At 45.8% G+C, this 19,590-nt stretch overlaps 2 protein-coding genes across 2 annotated transcripts; one reads left to right on the top strand and one right to left on the bottom strand.

Annotated features, from left to right (window-relative positions):
• Positions 1–3,836: 3,836 nt before the first annotated feature.
• On the top strand, positions 3,837–8,017 carry LOC128297207 (uncharacterized). The gene is made up of 5 exons (XM_053032809.1): positions 3,837–3,927; positions 4,007–4,110; positions 4,175–4,246; positions 6,443–7,291; positions 7,353–8,017. The coding sequence occupies exons 1-5, from the start codon at positions 3,837–3,839 to the stop codon at positions 7,977–7,979; spliced, it is 1,743 nt and encodes a 580-aa protein (XP_052888769.1). The 3' UTR covers positions 7,980–8,017.
• Positions 7,996–17,955, bottom strand: LOC128299551 (uncharacterized). Its single transcript, XM_053035554.1, has 8 exons — positions 13,323–17,955; positions 12,080–13,262; positions 11,948–12,005; positions 11,248–11,842; positions 10,656–11,169; positions 9,255–10,161; positions 8,547–8,660; positions 7,996–8,361 (listed from the first exon to the last, which is right to left on the bottom strand). The coding sequence occupies exons 1-8, from the start codon at positions 17,953–17,955 to the stop codon at positions 8,182–8,184; spliced, it is 8,184 nt and encodes a 2,727-aa protein (XP_052891514.1). The 3' UTR covers positions 7,996–8,181.
• Between the last annotated feature and the right edge of the window lie 1,635 nt (positions 17,956–19,590).

Consider the following 19,590-nt stretch of genomic DNA (forward strand, 5'->3'; position numbering starts at 1 on the left):
AGAAATTAAAGAAATAAATGAAAAATTATTATTTAGAAATTTAGAAAACTAATTCCCAAAATTCCTGGACCTTACCTTCAAACATTGCATTGTCCCCTTTTAATTCGGCTAACGCCTTTTTTACGATGCGCCCACTCTAGCGATGCAACGCTACCGATAATCACCGGCCAAGGCTCTGATCGGGCAGATTGGATTGGAAGAGAAGGAGCGAAACAAAAACAAAAGTTTCCACAAAGATGAGATGCCGTTTGATCAGCAGAACGACCGGCAGGGGACAAAAAGATAAAAACCTAGCTGGGATTTAACTCGTGAAGGTCTCGAATACCGTACGAAAAAACGCCTAAGATCGGTACGTTCGAGACCACAGCGAATCGATAAAACTGGTCGGCTAATTTCGAACAGGTGAAAATTGGGCAGCCCACCGTTGGTTTACGGTGCCCGAACAGAAGGGGCAAAAGCGGAAGGGGTTACGGAAGGGGAACAATCAAACATCTTATCATGGGACTATTTCTTTTTCTTCTCACCCCATTTGATTGACCAAACGACCCTTCCGGCATCGTGCGGATCCGTCTAATGAATCGAATGGGTGAAGCATCATTTTATTGCACCTCCCTTCTCCCTACGACGGCCCATTCCCGGTTCGGTTGTTATCACACTGGTGCAGGGCGTGCAGCGTGTTCACCTGTATGAGGGGTATGAGTTTGATAACGCAATTTGATACCCTTCCGATAGGTTCGATGGGCGTGTGCAGGTGGTGCGGGTGTGTAATTGAATTTTTCTACTAGAGTGCAAACGAGAATTGAACCCTTGCACGCTGTGGCGTTGTGCTCAGGTTCTAAAGGGATGAATGTTTTCTTTAACGGATTGCATACTTTGAGGCGTATTGCTGACGGACATGTCATAATTCTGCTTACTAATGCGATTTTTATATCATGTTACACTGAAATGAGAATTTCGGTTATTTGTTGAAATTTCTCTAGAATTCCCATTCTAGATTTCATTTCAGTACTCTAGTTCCAGAGTACTACTTTATTGCAAAACACAAGACCCATTCTAATCTTGGTTTGAGTATGAAGAATGTCTATTTCATGAGGGGGATCTGGTCTTACGGTCTGTTCTTATAATTGTAGAAGTTCTTGTAGAGGATGATCTTTGAAGAGTTATGAGATTTCCCACCTCAAACTCCACATTCTCGAATCTTTTTTCCAAAAAAAAATCCAATTCCTGCAGGTGACCAGGTGCAGGTTAACCAAAAGGAAGGGACCCATTCTTGTTTGTGGATCTGCTAGTAGATTACGGTGTCACACCTACACCTACACCTTTTTCTTCATGGCTGCTTAATATTTGACCTTCTTGGGATGCTTCCGCAGAGTCTGCTTCATAATAGTCTAGTATATTTTAAAAGGGGTTAAAATCCGGTACGTTTTGGGGGTTTATATCGTGCTTCTAATAAGAAATAAGCAATTTAGCTTCGTATCACTCCAGAAAGAAGTTGAATAGTGGCACAAAACTAGAACAGATCAGAAAATCGTAGGGCCCTCGTGGCCCTACAGAGGAAGCAGATGGAGATATGTAGACACTCCTTGAGGTAAATCTGCAGGTTTACTGTACCGGTAGTAACGATCTTACGATATCTCACTACTTTGTTAGAGCTCATGGGCAGACCGTTTCATCGCCGATCATGTATTTCTTGGCAAACTTTGTAGGATACTGTTACCTTAATTCCCGCTGGACATTAAATTAGTCCTTGTCGATAAAGAATAGTATCCCGGGAGGTTCAAGATGAGACAATGGATCTTGCACAAATCATTTTTGCGACCTTGCTGTTAAGGTAAAGCCATTTTTTCCATTTTTCAAAAAATAAGCATCGACAGAAAATATTGTAAACAATACACCCTAAACTACTTCTACTAAAAATTTCAAAAGAAAACATCCAATAGGTAATTTGCAATAAACGCAATATGCTGTCCGACACCCTTAATTTAAGGCTTGAAAAAAGAGAAGAAACTGAAAAAAATACTGAAAGATTGCACATAGGTTTTACATTTGCCGGCGTTTCTTTCAGACTGAGCTACAACTTGTTGCTTTCGTTTCTCTCCCAAGCAGCCTAAAGCAGCATGAGGCGCTGCATTATAGCTATATTTGCTTCACATGCTACTTTTAACGCTAAAGTTTCGCAGAGCGCTATTTTAGCGATATTGTAGCGATTTTCGCTGCTGTAAAAGTTATGCTGCAAGAAACCTCTCATGCAGCGCTCTTATAGCCAATTGTAAGCCAATGTCGTGAAGTCAAACAGTTTCGCTGCAAACAACCTCTCCTGCAGCGGTTTTGCAGCGATTCACGTTGACTGAAAAAATTTCGCTGCAAGCAACCTCTCCTGCAGCGGTTTTGCAGCGATTCACGTTGACTGAAAAAGTTTCGCTGCAAGCAACCTCTTTTGCAGCGGTTTTGCAGCGATTTTGCGGCAAATCGCCATAATGTAAACATTTTCTGCTCACAGTATAAGTTTAAATATAGGTGTGTGTATGTCATTTGCAATCTATATTTTGGTACGTGAGGTTTGTTCTTGGAGAATTTAGTTGTGATAAAGCAAACATAGTGAAATGAATGCAAAAAGGTTGCGGAAGTCTGGTGTGTTATACCGAAAAAGAGATGTGTATATGAAAAAAAGGACCTCAAACGAAGAGGCACCACAAATTCCAACTGTAAGCATCGAGGAGCCCGGAAACAGAACCTTGGCAGAAACAAAACCATATCGAAATAGTGAAGCAAATTGTCACGTTCCTAATGAAATACCAGCAAACGAATCAGGAAGTGATGAGGAGGAAAGCAGCATGTCAACGGAACATCCAAATTTTAAGGACATGGACATAAAAACATGTTCAAGGTACTGGGCAAAACCTTTGCAAAACCATGCAATGCAGAAATATCAGGAACATTCCTGTCAAACAGGCTCATTGCCGATATAAACTAACACACATACACACATTCTTCAGTCAACTGATTCACTTACACAAATAAAAATGCTAACTGCACGCACACATTTAAACTATCCAAGCAACCTAAAGCAACATGCAGCGCTACTTAGCGATAAAAAGAGCGCTTCAATACATGCGCTGCATATTGCCGAAATGTAGCGCTCTTGCAGCTAATCTGTAAAGCTTTACGATAGCTGCCGCTGTTTCCCGGATTGGCTGCATGAGCGCTACATTTCGGCAACGAGGCAGCGCTGCATTTCGACTGTTTCGCTTCGCTCTCGAACATCGTATTGAAGCGCTCTTTTTATCGCTAAGTAGCGCTGCATGTTGCTTTAGGTTGCTTGGGCTGCCATCTAAATTCTACCCGTATTACCAGCTTCTTGGCTTTGTCTTTTAACGACCATATGGGCTTGTAATGCTGTAAACAAATGCTGCTAACAATGTAAACAAAAAGCGGACGCCTGGTGGTTCACCGGTAGCTGTCAAAGCTGTCAGGCACGCGGAACGGTAGCAAAACAAGATTGGGGAAGGTTGTTGCATTTTGGGAAGGATGGTAGGAAGCGGTTCAAAACTATTGGTTACCGTTTCTAAGGCAACGGGTCGATCGCCGCGCTGTGAATGCGTTGTTTGTTTCTATAGCGAGACGTGTCAGTCTTTCCAAGCCTTTCGGGTCGTGCTGACAGACAACTCTTTTCGGGTGGTCGTAGTGTTTTATTCCTCTTTCGGCAGTAAATGTTCACTTGAAACCCACAAACAAGAAGCAAAATTGTAGTCGATTCATCTAAATTGGAGTTTTGTGCTAAATTTGTGTTCGGAAGTGATTTTACACCACTTGGCGATATATAGAAACATCGGTAAATGGCAAAAAAGGGAGGAGTTCAGCAACTCCAGACGGAAATCAGCACGGATGATGAGTTTGAAAAATTTCTCGAACGTGACGGATTGCTTGGTTAGTAGAGTTGATAAAAGAAGGAAAATTGTAATTATATTATGAATCTGTTGCATTTTTTACAATTACTATGCCCCAGTCCTGGATGTGTACACGGAATGGTGTGGCCCGTGCGTGGGCATGATTGGAAGTTTGAAGAAAATCAAGCTGGAACTCGGTGGTGACAATTTGCAGCTGGCTATCGTACGTTGAGTAATGTTTGTGATTTCAAAGCATTTTCATCTTTCACCTTTTTTTTTATTTTTAGTGCAAATCAGATGAAATAGGGGCGCTCAAACGGTTTCGCAACAAAAGTGAACCAACGTGGCTGTTTGCTTCCGTAAGTAGAGCTGTTTATTTAAATAATTCCCATTATTTGAAATGTCGCCTTTTGTTGAATGTTGTGCTTAATGAATCTTTTTAGAAGAGTCGTTTTCTAAGTCGAATTCTTAAGTTAGAAAAGATTAATGAATCCTCAAAACAATGACGAATCAATCTCCACGGAGGTTCTTAGGTGGAGGTCATAAATCTGGGATGATTTATGATTCTTTGGACAACAAACAAACAACGGAATTAAGATTCGGGTTAACTCATTTAGATTCATAAATCTGAATCAGATTTACCCAACACTAAACAAGATTTCAACCAAAGACAAATTAAAATTCCTGCTGTCTGATGCTCATCAAACATAAACTCAAAAGACAACTTCCACCACGGCTAACAAATCAGCAACGACAGGTTTATGAAACTGTGTCGAGCCGGTCGAGCAGCAACAAGAACAACAACAGAAAAAAAATGATTAGAATAATTCGATACAACTGTCCCACAGAGTTGACTACGTTATGGCCATTCCTTTCCACGAGTGGTAAAGAAATGCATTCAAATGGTTGTAGATGGTCTTACTTCGGCACGCGATCGGTTTGCCAAAGTCCTTACTGTTAAAGCTGACCGTCAGCATTAAGCAGCTGCCTACAGTTATCGACAGAGGTTTGGCGAGAACTCAAAGCTTTTCGCTTTGTATGATTTTTTTTTGTTTTTCGTTAGAACGGCCTGGCCGTATCGACTGCGCTTTGTATGATAATGTATAATATTTTCCGTCAAAGAATAATTAGTAAAAAAACACACATTTTGTCAATTTCAATTTTTCCCTAAAGCACGTTTTATTTCACTTATATAAAAATAAATTTTGCTAAAATTTTGTTTAAATTGTCTAAATAAACGAAGCAATATCAATTTTCTATGCGCTTCGTAACGAAAATTCAAGCAATTTAACCCTAAATACGAAATATAAACGATATTCTAAAGAGAATTCGAATTTCTCTGGCACGCATTATTCAAGTAATTCGAGAAATGACTGCACAATAGGAATTTTAAAAAAAATATTTTAAAAATATTAAATTAATTTACATAATGAGGTGTGTATGGTTTATAATACTTGCTATCAAACAACTCAACTAATAAAAATAAATAACATACAATAGGAATAAAATTATAGCATTTCTTAAACCTTGTTTACAAATTACGCCTAAAAGTATGCAATATGCATCGCAAAAGTGTGTTAATTAAGTATGCATCAAGCGGTAGTACACTGTGTCGCAACGAGTCGATGGGCTTTTATTCTTTCTATTTCAACCTACAAACTTTGACCTGATTTAGCGTCTCCTGTTCATTACACGCGGTTAAGAACGCAGAACAAGTAGTTGTAAGGCTGTGTTGTTGCACCAGTGAAGTTTGAAGGTTGTTCACGCGTACAACCAACCGGTGTCGTTCGGCTGTCATGGCATGTTAGACGCGAATTAAAAAAATCATTTTAATTGAGCTTCACCGTCCGCCCACCCATCCCGGGGGAGAAAATTACACTCTTACCCTCCCTACCAACGGGGCATAGCAAGGATGGGAACAGAAACGAAGATTGATTCTATTTTTAACCACCCAAAGCAAGTCAGAACTCCATTCTGGTATCGCTTTCGCAAACAAATCGTTACAATTTTTATCGAAATTGGTCACGCATCCACGGTACGGTTTTGACGCTCGGGGGTGACTTGACAGAAACGTGGCCCCCTCCAATACTAATCGATACCAAACCGCGCCCGGGGTATCGAACGCGCGGTGATGCAGGGGAAAGTAAATATTTTCTCCCCACCGCAAGCGGACATAAAAAGGACGTTTACGATAAGGTCCATAAACCGGCGAACTGGATGAACTGTGCTGGAAGTTACGGTTTAAGCCGTTCCCTTTTTGCAAACGTGAATCTTGCGCGCTCGGAAATGTAAACTAATAAAGTAGAAACATACAATCAATTAAATCGATACGCAATAACATGCTGTTGGGGCCAATGTTTGTGCCGTTCGTTGCTTTCATTTGCCGTGGTTTTGAGGTCATAAAAGACTGTAAACGGACTGTCGGAATTATGATGTTTGAGTTTAATTTTCGTTCCTTAAATAAAGCTCAGTCCTGTACTCTTTCATAGTAGCGAATAACGTACAGAATTCTTGAAAAAATGTAAATTTCTTCATCAAATCCGTCTCTCCAACAGCACGGGAAGGTTGTAAATCTTATGTTCGGCACGAATGTACCGAAGCTGATCAACCTGATCACCGAGGAGCTGGACGTCGAGCTGAAATGTCGGGCGGGTGAGGTCGAGCGGACGTACTACGAACTGTGGGAACTGACCCCGGATGAGCAGGAACGGGAAGATGTGCGGCAGGAGCGGGAAGAGGAGGTGGCCCGGATCGAGAAGGAGGCGGCCGCGAAGAAGCGGCTCGACTACATCACGCACGTGACGGACGAGATCATGGCCAACATCCCGGACATGGGCATTACGCTGTTCATGCCGCACGTGCACAAGGACGTGTTCAAGAAGCTGCACGACCACGCCGAAAAGCACGATCTGCACATGAAGGAGAAGCGGCTGGTGCATCTGAACCCGAAGATGCTGGAGGTGTTGCATTTCGAGTGCGAAAACCGGCTGGCGGATGATGTGTTCGAGCAGATCTACTACAAGGACATCCAGGCGTACGTGTGGAAGCTGACCGAGGGCGAAACCCGGTCGCCGGAGGAAGTGATCGGTGCGTTCGTGAAGATCATAACCGAGCCGGTGGAGGTGCTGGATGCGGACGGTAACGTCGAGAAGGTGATACCGCGCATGATCGAACCGCTCGAGATGCTGTACAACGCGAACGATGGCACGTGGAAGATGGTTTCGAAGCTGCCACCGCAGAAGAGCGCCAGCTCGATTGCGACCACCAACTCGTCCGAGTCGTCCCAGAACGCGTCGAAGGAAACGTTCGACGAGGACGCTTGCCCGCGGTTGATCATACCGGGCGTGTGGACACCAACGAATCGGCGTGCGAATGCGGCCCTATTCTATCTGCTGTTTCGCCATGTAAGTCGTCGGAAGCACGTTGATTGCTGTCGCTAGCTAATTATCTCTTGTTCTCTTACAGCTAACGGAGCACTTTCTGCCACCGGATCCGGTACCGGAACCGCCCCACATATGCATGGTGTTTGACGCGTACAAGAAGCGAGACGTGCTGGAGGTGGCCATGAACGAGAAGTACAAAACGCAGGTTATGGCGTTCGGGTACTTCAGCACCGGCGATCCAAAAACGGCGGAACTGATCGCGAAAACAACCGAGCGCTACACGACCAAGCGCCCGAACGTGAACGACAAGCTGATCATGAAGGTGTCGAAGGCGACCAGCCACGCCATGCTGGCGCTTACCGCGATGGGCCCCTGCTACGTCAGCCAGAATGCGGTCGAGGGGCAGGAAGAGTGTGCGGCCCTGTTTCCACCGAACTACAACTTCGTCGAGGAGGAAAATGAAACGGGTGAGGTGGAGAAGAAGAAGCACAAAAAGAAGCGGCGCGGTAAGAAGAGTGACACCTCGGTATCGTCCGCGGCAGATTCGGCCGTGTCGACAACGCCGTCGGCGGAACCGGGTGCGGACGGGCAGGGTGAGCTGGGTACGATCGGTGAGGGTTCTACCGGTGAGGAGGGTGAAACGACATCATCCTCCCAGAACTCGCCGGAAAAAACGGGCGGTGATCCGGAGGAGGGCGCAGCGTCCTAAAATGACGTCCAATTGAAGAAAAAAATCTTGTAATGAATCGAATCATGCTTTTATTTTCGTTCAAACTGCAAAGTAAATCCTTCACACCCAATAGCGTAAACTTACATACGGCAGAAACACCTTCTGTTATTAAAATTAAATTACATAATGCATTGGAATGGCATCGCCGATTGCAGCGACAAACATAGGAGACCCGGGCGCCCTACGACCGTAGTACCCGGACGCGCACAAATCCTGCCTGGTAGCCGATGGCATAGTACGTGTACGAGAAACTGTTCGGATTCCAGCGGATCTGATTTAGCCGGACAGCGGGATAGTGACTGAACTTGGCGCGACGCCACGTTTTCAGATGCAGTGCCGCCGTATCCATAGCGGTGGGGACCTGAAGATAGCGTGGAACAAAGAAGAACATAAGAATGTGGCTCGGTTTAAACTCAAAACATTTGCAGCTGTTAAAGTTTGGTGGACATTAAATTATATAAAGCTGTACAATAATATTGCGTATCGCTTGATACGTGTTAAATTCGAAATAAAAGTTTCAACTGTTATGCACCAAAAGTTACTTGCCTTATCAGTGTCGGAAAATAGGAGACCATATTCTTCGGAGAATACTTTGTAACGCGAAACATCAGCAGAATCGTCGATCGCGTTTATCTTCATCGGGATTGTCGTCGTTAAAATCTTATGGAACGAACAGAACAAAAAGGATAAATAAGTGTAAGTATGAAGACGCACGGTCGTTGTAACTGTATAGCATTTAACGCCTTCTTTCAGGCTGTCTCGATCAGTTCAATCGCTAGCGTGCCCGCTTCCTAACAAGTCGGTACCTAGTTCAAATCTCCAATTCCTCCAAAAATATTTCCATGCGTCGTGTCGTTATTAAATGTGTGTATGTATGTGTTTATATATATCACTCACTCACACACATATGCTGCTACACGCACATACTCCAACAAGCTCATGCCAATACACAGAAAAATAGCTGCATACGATGTTTTGTCTGTGTTCTTCGTTTTTATGGAGATGTGTTTTGTGTATGTATGTGGTGAACTGTTTTCGCTAAGATTTTTTCTCACACACATGTAAGTAAATTATCTTCCCAATATTCTAATAAATGTAATTATGCTCACATTCATGGCCAAGATCATGCTCATTTGGAAGTGAAGTGAATCCAGCAAAGGTACTTAAAAATCGCTCATTTCAATTCTGAATTGTCTTTTATCATTTAACAAAAAAACTCCTCAAAATCTCAAAACCCTCCAAAACGCATCTTACCTGTGCTAACTTTTTGTAGTTCATGCCGTACACGAACGGCACCGGACGGTGACATACCAAATCACCGCCACTGGTCGCAACCGCATTCATGCTGCACCAATCATTCGTGCCCAGATCGGTCATTTCAGTGCCCACCGTAAATATGCTAAACATGCGCAGCCCGATATCGCGCGGCTGATGCGTGCTGTACGCACACCGATCGATGTACAGCGCATCGTCGTACGCGATCACCAGCACCGGGAAGTGTAGCAGCCAGCGTATCGATGAGACTCGGCTGCGCATTACCATACTCAACGATTCCTGCGGTTGGTAGAGGCTGCTCCGCAGATCGTACACCTTCATCCGCCGATCGGCATTACACACGACCAGATACCTTGAGCCGGTACTGTAATGGAGATCCATCGCCGTGATGCATCCGCTGCTCGAATGCAGTATCTTGTGCACCGGGAGCAACGTTCGGATGCCATGTTTTTTCCCGCAGAGCAATGGTGACGTGGCGGCCAGGTTCCACACCGCGACGACACCATTCGAGTAGCCGGCCGCCAACACGTTGTGTCCCTTTTCCCGGGTCCACGCAATGCGTACCACACTTCGGCCGGTAAAATCTGCAGCAGGCTGGTCTTGTGGTGCAGCAGCCATGGTAAGCGATAGGAGTAGCACCGGCCGGAGGTGTAAAATTCGAGGCGTTGTACTAGTTTCCGCACCGACCATACTACGACTCAACGCGTACAGATGGACGTCTCCATCGGAACCGGCTACCGCGAGCAGACCTAACCGGTCCATAACGTCTCCCTGGGCAGGATCATTGTAGCAACCACTGGGACAGAAGGCTACCTGCCAGATGGGGCCGTAGTCACACGCAATGGCGAACGCTAATCGTGGGCAGCGAAGTGTAACCTTCGTCGAGCTGTTAGAAATTAAAAGGCGAAAATAATACTAAATTGAATATGGAAATAGTGTGCTTTGTTTTCCAACGATTCACCGAAGGCACTAACAAAAGAATTCAAATAACAATATGCACAACAGAATCCGGCATGCGTCCATAGCGCACAACGTAAGCGCATCGTGACAGCTTATTTGAGGATGTAGGTTCGAATCCCTCTCTCTCTCTGTTATCCCTCCATAAAGAAAAGGAACTTTTATTAAGAGATTGTTGCAATTACATTTCTTCTCTACTAACCACAACAAAGGATTTAAATTCAAGTAAAAAGAAGTTAGTATTTTTTAGGGAAAATGGATGTTAGAGTAGAGAAATAAAATTAATTTTTTTTTCCGGTATTCCTCTAAATGAAACGAGTTTTTAAATTCCATAATATACCTATTTTTGTTATTTTGTGCTCTGTTGTGAAAGAAAACAGTACGTTAAATTAATTGTAAACCACAGTAACCCCAAATACTAACCCAAGGTTTTGTATCGGACCAACGTTCCAGATCTGTACTAGGCACTTGCTCGAGCGTGGCACTGCCAGTTCCTCACCGTTGTAATACTCATCATAGCTGTGCTTACAAGCTACCGCCAGGTATTGATCACAATCGTTCTCGCAATCGTCCGGCAATGGTAACCAATCGAGTGATACAACCGGACCGCCACAGTAGAACATCGATTCACAGCCAAGCGCTTCACCGTCGAATGTGTTCTTCTGTTGCCATCGGTTTGCAAACATTTCCGGCTCGTACGAGGGTTCGTACTCCTTCGAGTTGCACTGCACGTAACGCATCGAGTGCGTGGCTTTTGGGAGATAGTCCCGCACATTGGTGATTGAGCGCAGGTACGATGTATCCACATCCGGCCGCAACTCACAGAACAGCAGCGGAGCTGCATAATGTTCCCGCCGATATTCTTGCATCCAGCTTACGGTCGTGAGGTGAAAGTTGCCCTTACCCTGCTTTAATTCGATCGACTCCTGAAGCACCACTAAAAATTGCAATGAAGCATGTTAAATCGTACTGTGATCATTGATAAAAAAAAAATACATCAATGTATAAATCTTACTTTCTTTGTACACTTCCGTTTCCTCCGTGCCGCCGGTTGTCATTGTGGAATCCATCAACTCCGATGAGATCGCCCTATTTACTGTCTGCTTTGCTGCGCTCTTTTTGCTATTCCCCTTCGGGTTTTCGCTATTCTTCTTCGCTTTGGATTTGTTTGACCCACCGGTTTGCTTCCTGCCCTTGCCCTTTTTCGATTTACCACCTTCATCCTCATCCTCCAGCGCACTACTGCTGTAAGTATCGTCGGCCCCACTAGCACCGCTGGCCATAAACACATCGGAATCGGCATCACTGGCACAGCTCGAATACGATCGCTGCTCTTCGGCAACCCTTCGTAGCGTTTGCGGATGAACAACGGCTAGGTGGTCGTAGATTGGTTTCTGCGCCGTTGCCATGTACGCACATTTGGCACACTGGTACAGTGGTTTCGGATTGGTTCCAACATCACTGTACTCCGTACGCATGTGTTCCGACGTCATGCCAAAGAACGGGCAACCAACGTATGCGCAGACGGCTTCGCTCGACTGTTTCAGATGGGACATCCAACATTGCATGATGGCGCTGCTAACTCCGCGACCGTATATTTCCAGCACCAGCTGGAAGAGAGGTTACACCATACGGGTGGAAGAAGAAACAAATGTTCATAAAAACCATTCTCGTTGTACCGTGCATATTCACTTGTATTCCAACCATAAACATACCTCCACGTTTAGTTCTTCATTTATTTCTTTGGCCATCGTTTTAATCTTCCGCTCAGCGCTAAAAGTATAGGCAGACGACATTAGTAATTGCAAACAAAAAAAATCATTCCATTAAGCCCGAAACACACTTACCTTGCGACCGATTTCCGTTTCTTTCGTCCACTTGCGGTCGTCGTCTCTTTGGATATCGCAATCTCCTCCTCGCTCGGAATAGTTAAGGCAATCTGGCGCTTTTGTTCCTTGATTACCCGGCAGTGTAGCTGCTGGTGTGCCAGCAAGCTGACCGCTTTCATCTTCCGCCCGCAATGCGAACAGCTCGCCTTGGACTGCTCTAGCTCCTGCGCCGATAGGCCACACTGGTTCATATGGGATGCCATCCCGAGGCCCGACTTTTTTACCGTCCCACATCGTTCGCAAGCCACCTCGGCACGTCGGTTAAGCTTCATGAATCGTGCTATCGCTGTCGATACCGCTTTCAGATCCTTCATGTCAAACGCAAAATCGATACCGTCGCGAAATGTTGCCCCATTGTGAACGGTACAGTGTTCTTGCCAGCCAGACTGAAGCATTTCCTTACCACAGTTGCCACACTTGACGATTTGATTATCAAATTCCGTCGTGCCATCCATCGGTTCGGAGCTGACGGGTCCGCCATCGGATTGCGATTGCGCTGCTGGATCTTTCTCGTTCGCCGTTGAAGATTGTTCCGTGATGCTGGCTGGGGTGATAAATCCTTCACTGATCGTGTCCCCCGTTTGGTTTGATTTGGCCGATCGGTTAGGCTCATCGCTTTTCGGCCCATCCTTCCCAGGTACTTCTGGTGGTTCTGGCGGTATCTTCGTGGTACGCGTTGCCCTAGCGGTAGATGACAGCACACGATTGTTCCGCACGTTGATAACATCCAGTACGCGTGGCGGTGCCTTCGCCGACTCGCTGGCACCCTCTGTGATCACATACTGTGCATCTAGGTTGGAAGCTTTGGAAGGTTTGGAAACAGTGGGCAAATGAGAGCGTATATTGCTAGTCTTACTGCTAGTGGTAGCGGACATTGAACGTTTGGTGTCACAATCGACGGTACCCTTCTTCACCGGTGCACGGTTACCGCTCATACCATACCGTACCGGACGTCTCTTTCGGCGCAATGTACGCCTCCTGTCGGGTTTCGTATCATCGCTAGAGGAAAGATCACCGTCACAGCTAAGGCTATGGTTTCTGGTGCTGCTACTGATGCTGTTGCTACTGCTAGACTGCCGTCTTCCGTTGTTCCTACTCCTGCCCGACCGCGTCAATGTGGCACTTGTTACACCCGGCAGAACTTTCCCTTGAAGGGTTGTTTTGTTGCTTTCATCTTTTGTGCCCCCATCACCCACACAACCATTTCCAGTGTTCGCGTTACACTTCCTAGCTGGGAGTGTTTTCCGCGTACTACTGTTGGCCACCGCTTCCCCAGTAGATAAACCACCGGATGAACAGTCGGAAACTACCTCGTCGTTGTTCGATGCATCCGAACTATCGAACAGTGGCATCTCGACCGGACGAGGAGGAGCAGTCATGAGGTAATTTGGTCTCTTTCGTTTGTTCGTACATGGAACCACTTTGTTCGCTAAACGTCTAGCCGGTCGTTTTCGGCTACTTCGGACGCGTTTCAAACCCGTACTCCGCGTACGGCGTTGAAATTGTGCTTGAGTATTGCTCGTTTCGATGACCTTCGATGGTGAAGGATTTGCTTCGATGGATGCCTTTTCCACTACAGTATCGCTTGGTGTATCACAGATTGCGGCATTCGTTTCACTTATATCACAGCTTTTATTGCGTTGCCCACTGCAAACATCTGCACGTTGCGGCAAAGGATCTATGAGCACCATTTCAACATCGGAAAAGCCCCGTAACGGTTGCGCTTTCTTAATCTCTGCTGCATCGTTTTCTGCAGCTGTATCACAGATGCTCGTGCGTTGTACGTCATCTCTTTGGTCATCTGGTACATCGTGTGACGTTGTACTACCGGAACAGATTGCTTTTTGCGGTGTGTTGCTACATTCTGCCAAATTGTCGACCGGCCGGTCGGTGGCACAAAAGGAAGTCGTCGCAGCGGTCGCGTAGCTGCGTTTGTTAAGAATGCGACTTAAAATCGTTTCTTCTACTAATGATTCGTCGTCCTCCGATGATATCGCTGGAGACGATACCGGATTGTCATATTCTACGATCGCCACCGGTTGTTCACGTTCCCGCTCCCGGATGTATCGTTGCAAAGGTGAAATGGTACGCTCTTCCTCGTCTGATGATGACTTATAGTTGTAGCGACGCTTCTCTTGTTGCACCAAATCCTCTATAAGGGCATCATAGTTTACGTGCTTAAGCAACAGTTGTACAAATTTGTCTTTCCTTTTCTTCTTTCGCCTTTTCCTGCTCTTTTTACCCGTGAGTTGCCCAGCAGAGGTGGATGGCAGCGTTGGGTTCGTGCCTGTACCAATCGGCTGCTCCATCCAGCCACTAAGCTCCCGATCGGATACATCATCCAACGACAAAACACGGTTTTCACGCCTTAATTTTGCCATTGCCATGATAATATCGACACCGGTCGCTGTCTTATCAATCAGATCTGGTACAGGTATGTCTGGATCTTCCCCTTCCTTCATCATTGTTTCCGGTTCCGGATCGAGGGTATTTTCAGCTTCACTTGTGCCATCACTAGCAGCAACATCAGGCACTTCTTCCAGCACTTCGTCTGATCGAGTAGCAACGCTTTCCTGCTGTGCGTTTGGTTCTTCCCTGCCCGTAGGATTTTCATTTTCCGCGACTTCAGAGTGCATTTCTTGCTCCTTGTCAATCTCTTCAGCGATAGCGCTCTCTTTCAAAACCGTTTCCGATGGAGCAGAGAGCTGCATGGGTACATTCTTAACAGCAACATCGTCATTCTGCAAAAGTTCTGCTTGAGGTTCTTCTATCTTTCGAGTAAAAATGCCACTTTCATCGCGAAATGACGAGGGATTAGTATCTGCACTCTTTACATTTGCATGGGCCTCATCTGTAGAATCCGTTCGGTTCTGATCATTAGCAACAGTGTCTAAAGTTGCACATATCGTTGCATCGGTTTTGGCAACAGATTCTTCTCCCAGCTTTTCTGTAACTTCCGCAATTGACGCTGGTGGTGTAGATATACGTTTGCTTTCTTGAGTCGTAGTCGCATTCGTTTCGATTTTTTCTATTGCTTCTTCATTGTTGATCGCACCTTTTGCGCAGGATTTGCGTTGCTCTTCCAGCACAAAATCAATCGTCCGCACCCGGTTCTGAAAATCTCGTTCCTCGCATTCAATGGACAAAGCAGAAAAACCTAAAAATTCATTGTTTTCCGGTACACTTGCTCGCACGCAACATTTGACTGGTTGCGGAACGTAATCACTGACGGTGGGTGCTTTCAGTGGAACATGGTTGTCCGCTGCACGTTGAGACACCACACTTGGAGTCGGCTCGATAGTTGTACTTTTGGTCGTTTCCATCTTCGGCAAGGATTGCTTAACCCGTTCCATTATGCTCAGGTGTCGCGGGTACGCTTCATTGTTTTCTTTCTGCAAATTTAATTGCTGTACATACGTACGGCTCACTTCAGTATCGTCGTTTCCCATCGACATCTGCATTCCCGTATTCGATTGCTGTACATGAGGAGAATAGTATGGATACATTGACGTATACTCCATGCCCGACTTGCCTTCGTTTTTTCTCCATAAATTTTGCAATGACTTTGCACGCAATTTGTCGCGAGTACTGGGTGAGCAGCAAGACGTTTCAGTAGGAGCATGATCTTTAGCCGTAGAGAGGACCAAGGGACGATCGTCCGTTTGCTTCTTTGGTGCGGGTGTGTTTTGACCCGACGAAGATGACGATGAGGTAGAAGCGAGCGAAGATTGACTGTCGTGGTCAGCGGTGTCATGGGTGATTACAATCTTGGGCACGATGCGAGGATCAACCGGTACGTTCATCGTGTTGGCCGTTGAATTGCTGCTGTTCATAGGCGAAACGGTTACCGAAACGATTGGTTTGGGTAGCGCGGCTGGCGAAGAATTTCCATAAGTTTTCGGGGAGGTTGGCCGAACGGTTACCACTGGTATGGGTAGCATGTAGGGTCTCGTCGGTACGGAGTGACCTAAGCTCGGATAACCGGGCATCGTGTGGTTCGTTTTCGATAGCACGGTGACACTAACGGTAGGTTGAATCAACTGTTGCCTTGCTTCAGCTGGATCCACGGAAATAGGGAACGGTGCTGCAGTTGCTGCAGGCTTATGGCAAATGAACAGTTTTGGGTACTGGTTGGAATTATTCGACGGGACTGTGGCTGTAGGCGAGATTTGTGTCACAAATCTCGTAAGTTGCTGTGCTGGTGATGTCGGTACAGCTGTGGATGAGCTACAGTTGGATGTAATAGGAACGGCGACGGGACCATCGGACGCGCTAAGCGTGTTCTGCTGTGTGCCTACGGTAAGACGGGGCAAAATTATGTTTGAAATAATATTTACCCTGGGGTCGTCCTTCGGTACGCTGGACACTGGAACATTTGGAATACTTTCGATAGACCCGTGAGACGCAACCACAATACTACCCGGTGTAACCGAAGCAGCGTCTGGCATCTTCGCCGACCGTTTGCCTTTACCTTTCTTTAAACTGTTCAGTACCAACCGCTGCTGTTCGGCCGTAAGTTGGTGTACCTTTTGTATTTTTTTAATTCCGCTAACCGGACCACCGTCGGGCAGTTTTGGAGGAGTAGGCTGCGATTTTACGGGAGATGGTGCCGCCTTCGTAATGGTGGTGGTTTCTTTAGATACCATATCATCGACAGGGTTTTCAAGCACCGGCGGCAATAGGTGTTCTGCTGTTGAACCGGAAACGGTGCTATCAGTGGACGGCTTATCGGACTCTGTTTGATTCGCTTGTGCTGCATTTGCGATCAAACTTTCGCTCGTTTGTTGCTGTGATGGGTTCGATTGCTGCGATACATTCACTGGTTTGTCATTAGCAGGAGGCAATGCTTTAGTACCTTTGGATGCTTTCTTACCGAGACTTTTCTTTAGTAAATTCGCTATTGCAGGCGTCAGTGTGCCCAAGCTAATGGTACGCTTGATGGTTTTAGTAACAGCACTTGCATTGCTGGGAGTGCATTCGGGTTTTGTAAGTGCATCGGAACTGTGTTGCCTGGTTGTATCTTGAGTGGTCGGAATGGAAACCGGTGTAACATTAGTCGTCAAGGAACTACTCAATTGTTTCGCTTCCAAAGCCGTAGCGTTTTGTACATCGAGACACTCTTTTACTTCCTCTCCTTTGGCAACATCATCGGTAGTGGAACTGACCACAGCAGCATCAGTTTTGCACAATTCAGAATCATTTTCTTTCTTGCGTGTCGTTTGGATTGGTTCTGGTTCTGCATGTTGTTTCCACTTCTCCGATTCTTCGCATACGGGCTTTTGCATTGGATGATCATCAGCCGTAGTTGCTTCGTCCGGATGTAAACTGAATTCGGGATCTTGTCTAGGTGACGTCTCATTCGAACTTTCGGCATTATTAACGCTTCCCTTCACCGGAGTGGTGGAATTTTTCAAAATAGATTTAGCCGGCTTCTGTGTTTGCGGTATTACCACCTTTGGCTTTATCCGCCGGAATGCGGCAGCCGGTTTGAAGGTGGCATTATCTTTCTGTGCATCCGGCATTTTTACACCTTTCGATTCTTCCGCTTGCAGTATGGGTTTGGGCAACGCTACGTCTGCTGGAGCTTCTCTCGGTTGTTCGGATTGTGGCTCCGTTTCGGATGCTTCTTTCATACCGGCACTGGTTTCCTCGTTGTTAGGGACATTCTTAGCATTTTCCTTGGATGATACAATTTTTGCCGTGTTCTTTGTGTTGTTGTTAGCGATTTTTTTCGCCACCACAGTGGGTACTATTTTTCTCCGCCGAAAGCTTCTTGTCCCGCATGCAGTTGCGGAAGGTTCTGGGTACTGCTCCTTCTCTGATGCAGTAGACATTGCGTTGCTGTAATCTTGGTCGCTAGCGACCTGTTGTTATCAATTCGATTCCCACCACGGTGATACACGGGGAAAGATGAAACGGGTCTGCGTGTACCGGTGTAAAATGTGACGATAAACGAACTGGCGGTACGAGTGCGGGCAGAAGTAGCAGCGGAAGTCGTTGTAGTAGTAGTAGTAGCAACAGCAAAAGAGACACTTTTCCGGCTGTGAATTAATGACGAGAAACAGAATTAGAACGAGTGTTGGGTGTACACACGGGGGGATTTCTTCTCGTTTTTCTCGTGCTTATTTAATTGCCTTTCGGGAAGTTAATTACAACATAAGACTGAGAGTGGAAAAGAACGGAAGTAAAAGCACGTGGAGATTTGACTTACATTCTCCGTTTTAAGCAATCATTCTCCGTGTCGTTCGCTTTGCAGCAAAATAACTTCCTCCTGTGACCTTTTTCCTTCTTTTCCACAACAGACACAACGCAATCGTGAAGCTCTTTCCTCGTGTTCACTGAATACGCAAATAGTCTTTCAGGTGACGACCAAAAAACCGTTCTTAATGTAAATAACCACAATCAGCTGTTTTCAACGGAGGCCAGTATTACAGCAATATGATGATGACATAGGAAACGCACAATCCTTGCTCGTGTTGTCCGATATTTAGATTCGAACCTGCAACTGTCTCGCCTGCGTAGTAATAGGTTACCAAGTTTGCCACGAGAAATCGATCCTGTTCTCACACTGAAACGCAATCAAATACGCCAGGCTTTTGACAGCGCTAAAAATAGAACTGCGTAGCAGCTTCGTGCGTGCGTATGCATGTGCACAGGATCTGTCACAAATGTCACGAAATGTCAAAACGAACAAAAGGGGAAGTAAAAAAAACCCACGCACTCGCACATTCAATTACAATTTTCATACACGTAAAATCAGGCAAATTCTGCAGATGAGCTTTTTTTTAACCATTGCACCGTCGATTTATGCACCCGAACGTCCGTCCAAACAAGCGACCCATATTACCTGCCATCTCGGACCTAAGCTTCATACCGTCGACGTTATGTGCGATCGTCGGTTCGGAAGGTATCAGACTGGTTATATCCGGCTTGATGTCTTCGGTTTCCATTTCGACGGTCTCCACAACATCCGCGGGCTCTTCCTTGATGCAAGTGAGAACAAATTTGGACGCATCCATTGCCACCGGTTGGATGTTTATGTCCGTTCCACAAAGTGGTTTCAACCTAAACACGCACTCAACTGCACCCGCATACGAAGGTGCCACACGCGCGAAACACTTTCACACCAACTAGAAATCACAACTGATTTCACAGACACGAGAACATTTTTAACAACTAATCACAATTACCTCTTGTGTACTGCGAGCAGTTGCAACAACTCTGCCAGCCGGTTTGTCCGGTTTCGATCCACTAGAAAGTGTTTCGTTTGCGATCCAAAGTGTTCGTCCACACTGATTTCTCGCTTAGCAGGAGCGTTCCCCTGGGATTCGCTACGTTGCGTAGTTTGTTTGCTTCCAAATACTATTTGGCAATTGACGGCAAACAATTGTATTGCAGCACCGTTTGCGTTTAAGTTGAGCAGCTAGGACACTTTTGTATTGTAATATTTCACAAACCAGCGGCACTGT

This window comes from Anopheles moucheti, chromosome 2 (assembly GCF_943734755.1).
Source record: "Anopheles moucheti chromosome 2, idAnoMoucSN_F20_07, whole genome shotgun sequence".
Classification (NCBI taxonomy): Eukaryota; Metazoa; Arthropoda; class Insecta; order Diptera; family Culicidae; genus Anopheles; species Anopheles moucheti.

Coding starts and splice junctions, on each gene's coding strand:
- LOC128297207 (XM_053032809.1), top strand. CDS start 3,837: ATGGCAAAAAAGGGAGGAGTTCAGCAACTCCAGACGGAAATCAGCACG. Junction 3,928..4,006: donor CGAACGTGACGGATTGCTTG/GTTAGTAGAGTT, acceptor ACTATGCCCCAG/TCCTGGATGTGTACACGGAA. Junction 7,292..7,352: donor TCTATCTGCTGTTTCGCCAT/GTAAGTCGTCGG, acceptor GTTCTCTTACAG/CTAACGGAGCACTTTCTGCC.
- LOC128299551 (XM_053035554.1), bottom strand. CDS start 17,955: ATGTCTACTGCATCAGAGAAGGAGCAGTACCCAGAACCTTCCGCAACT. Junction 8,661..9,254: donor ACTACAAAAAGTTAGCACAG/GTAAGATGCGTT, acceptor TCGTTCCATAAG/ATTTTAACGACGACAATCCC. Junction 8,362..8,546: donor TATTTTCCGACACTGATAAG/GCAAGTAACTTT, acceptor CGCTATCTTCAG/GTCCCCACCGCTATGGATAC.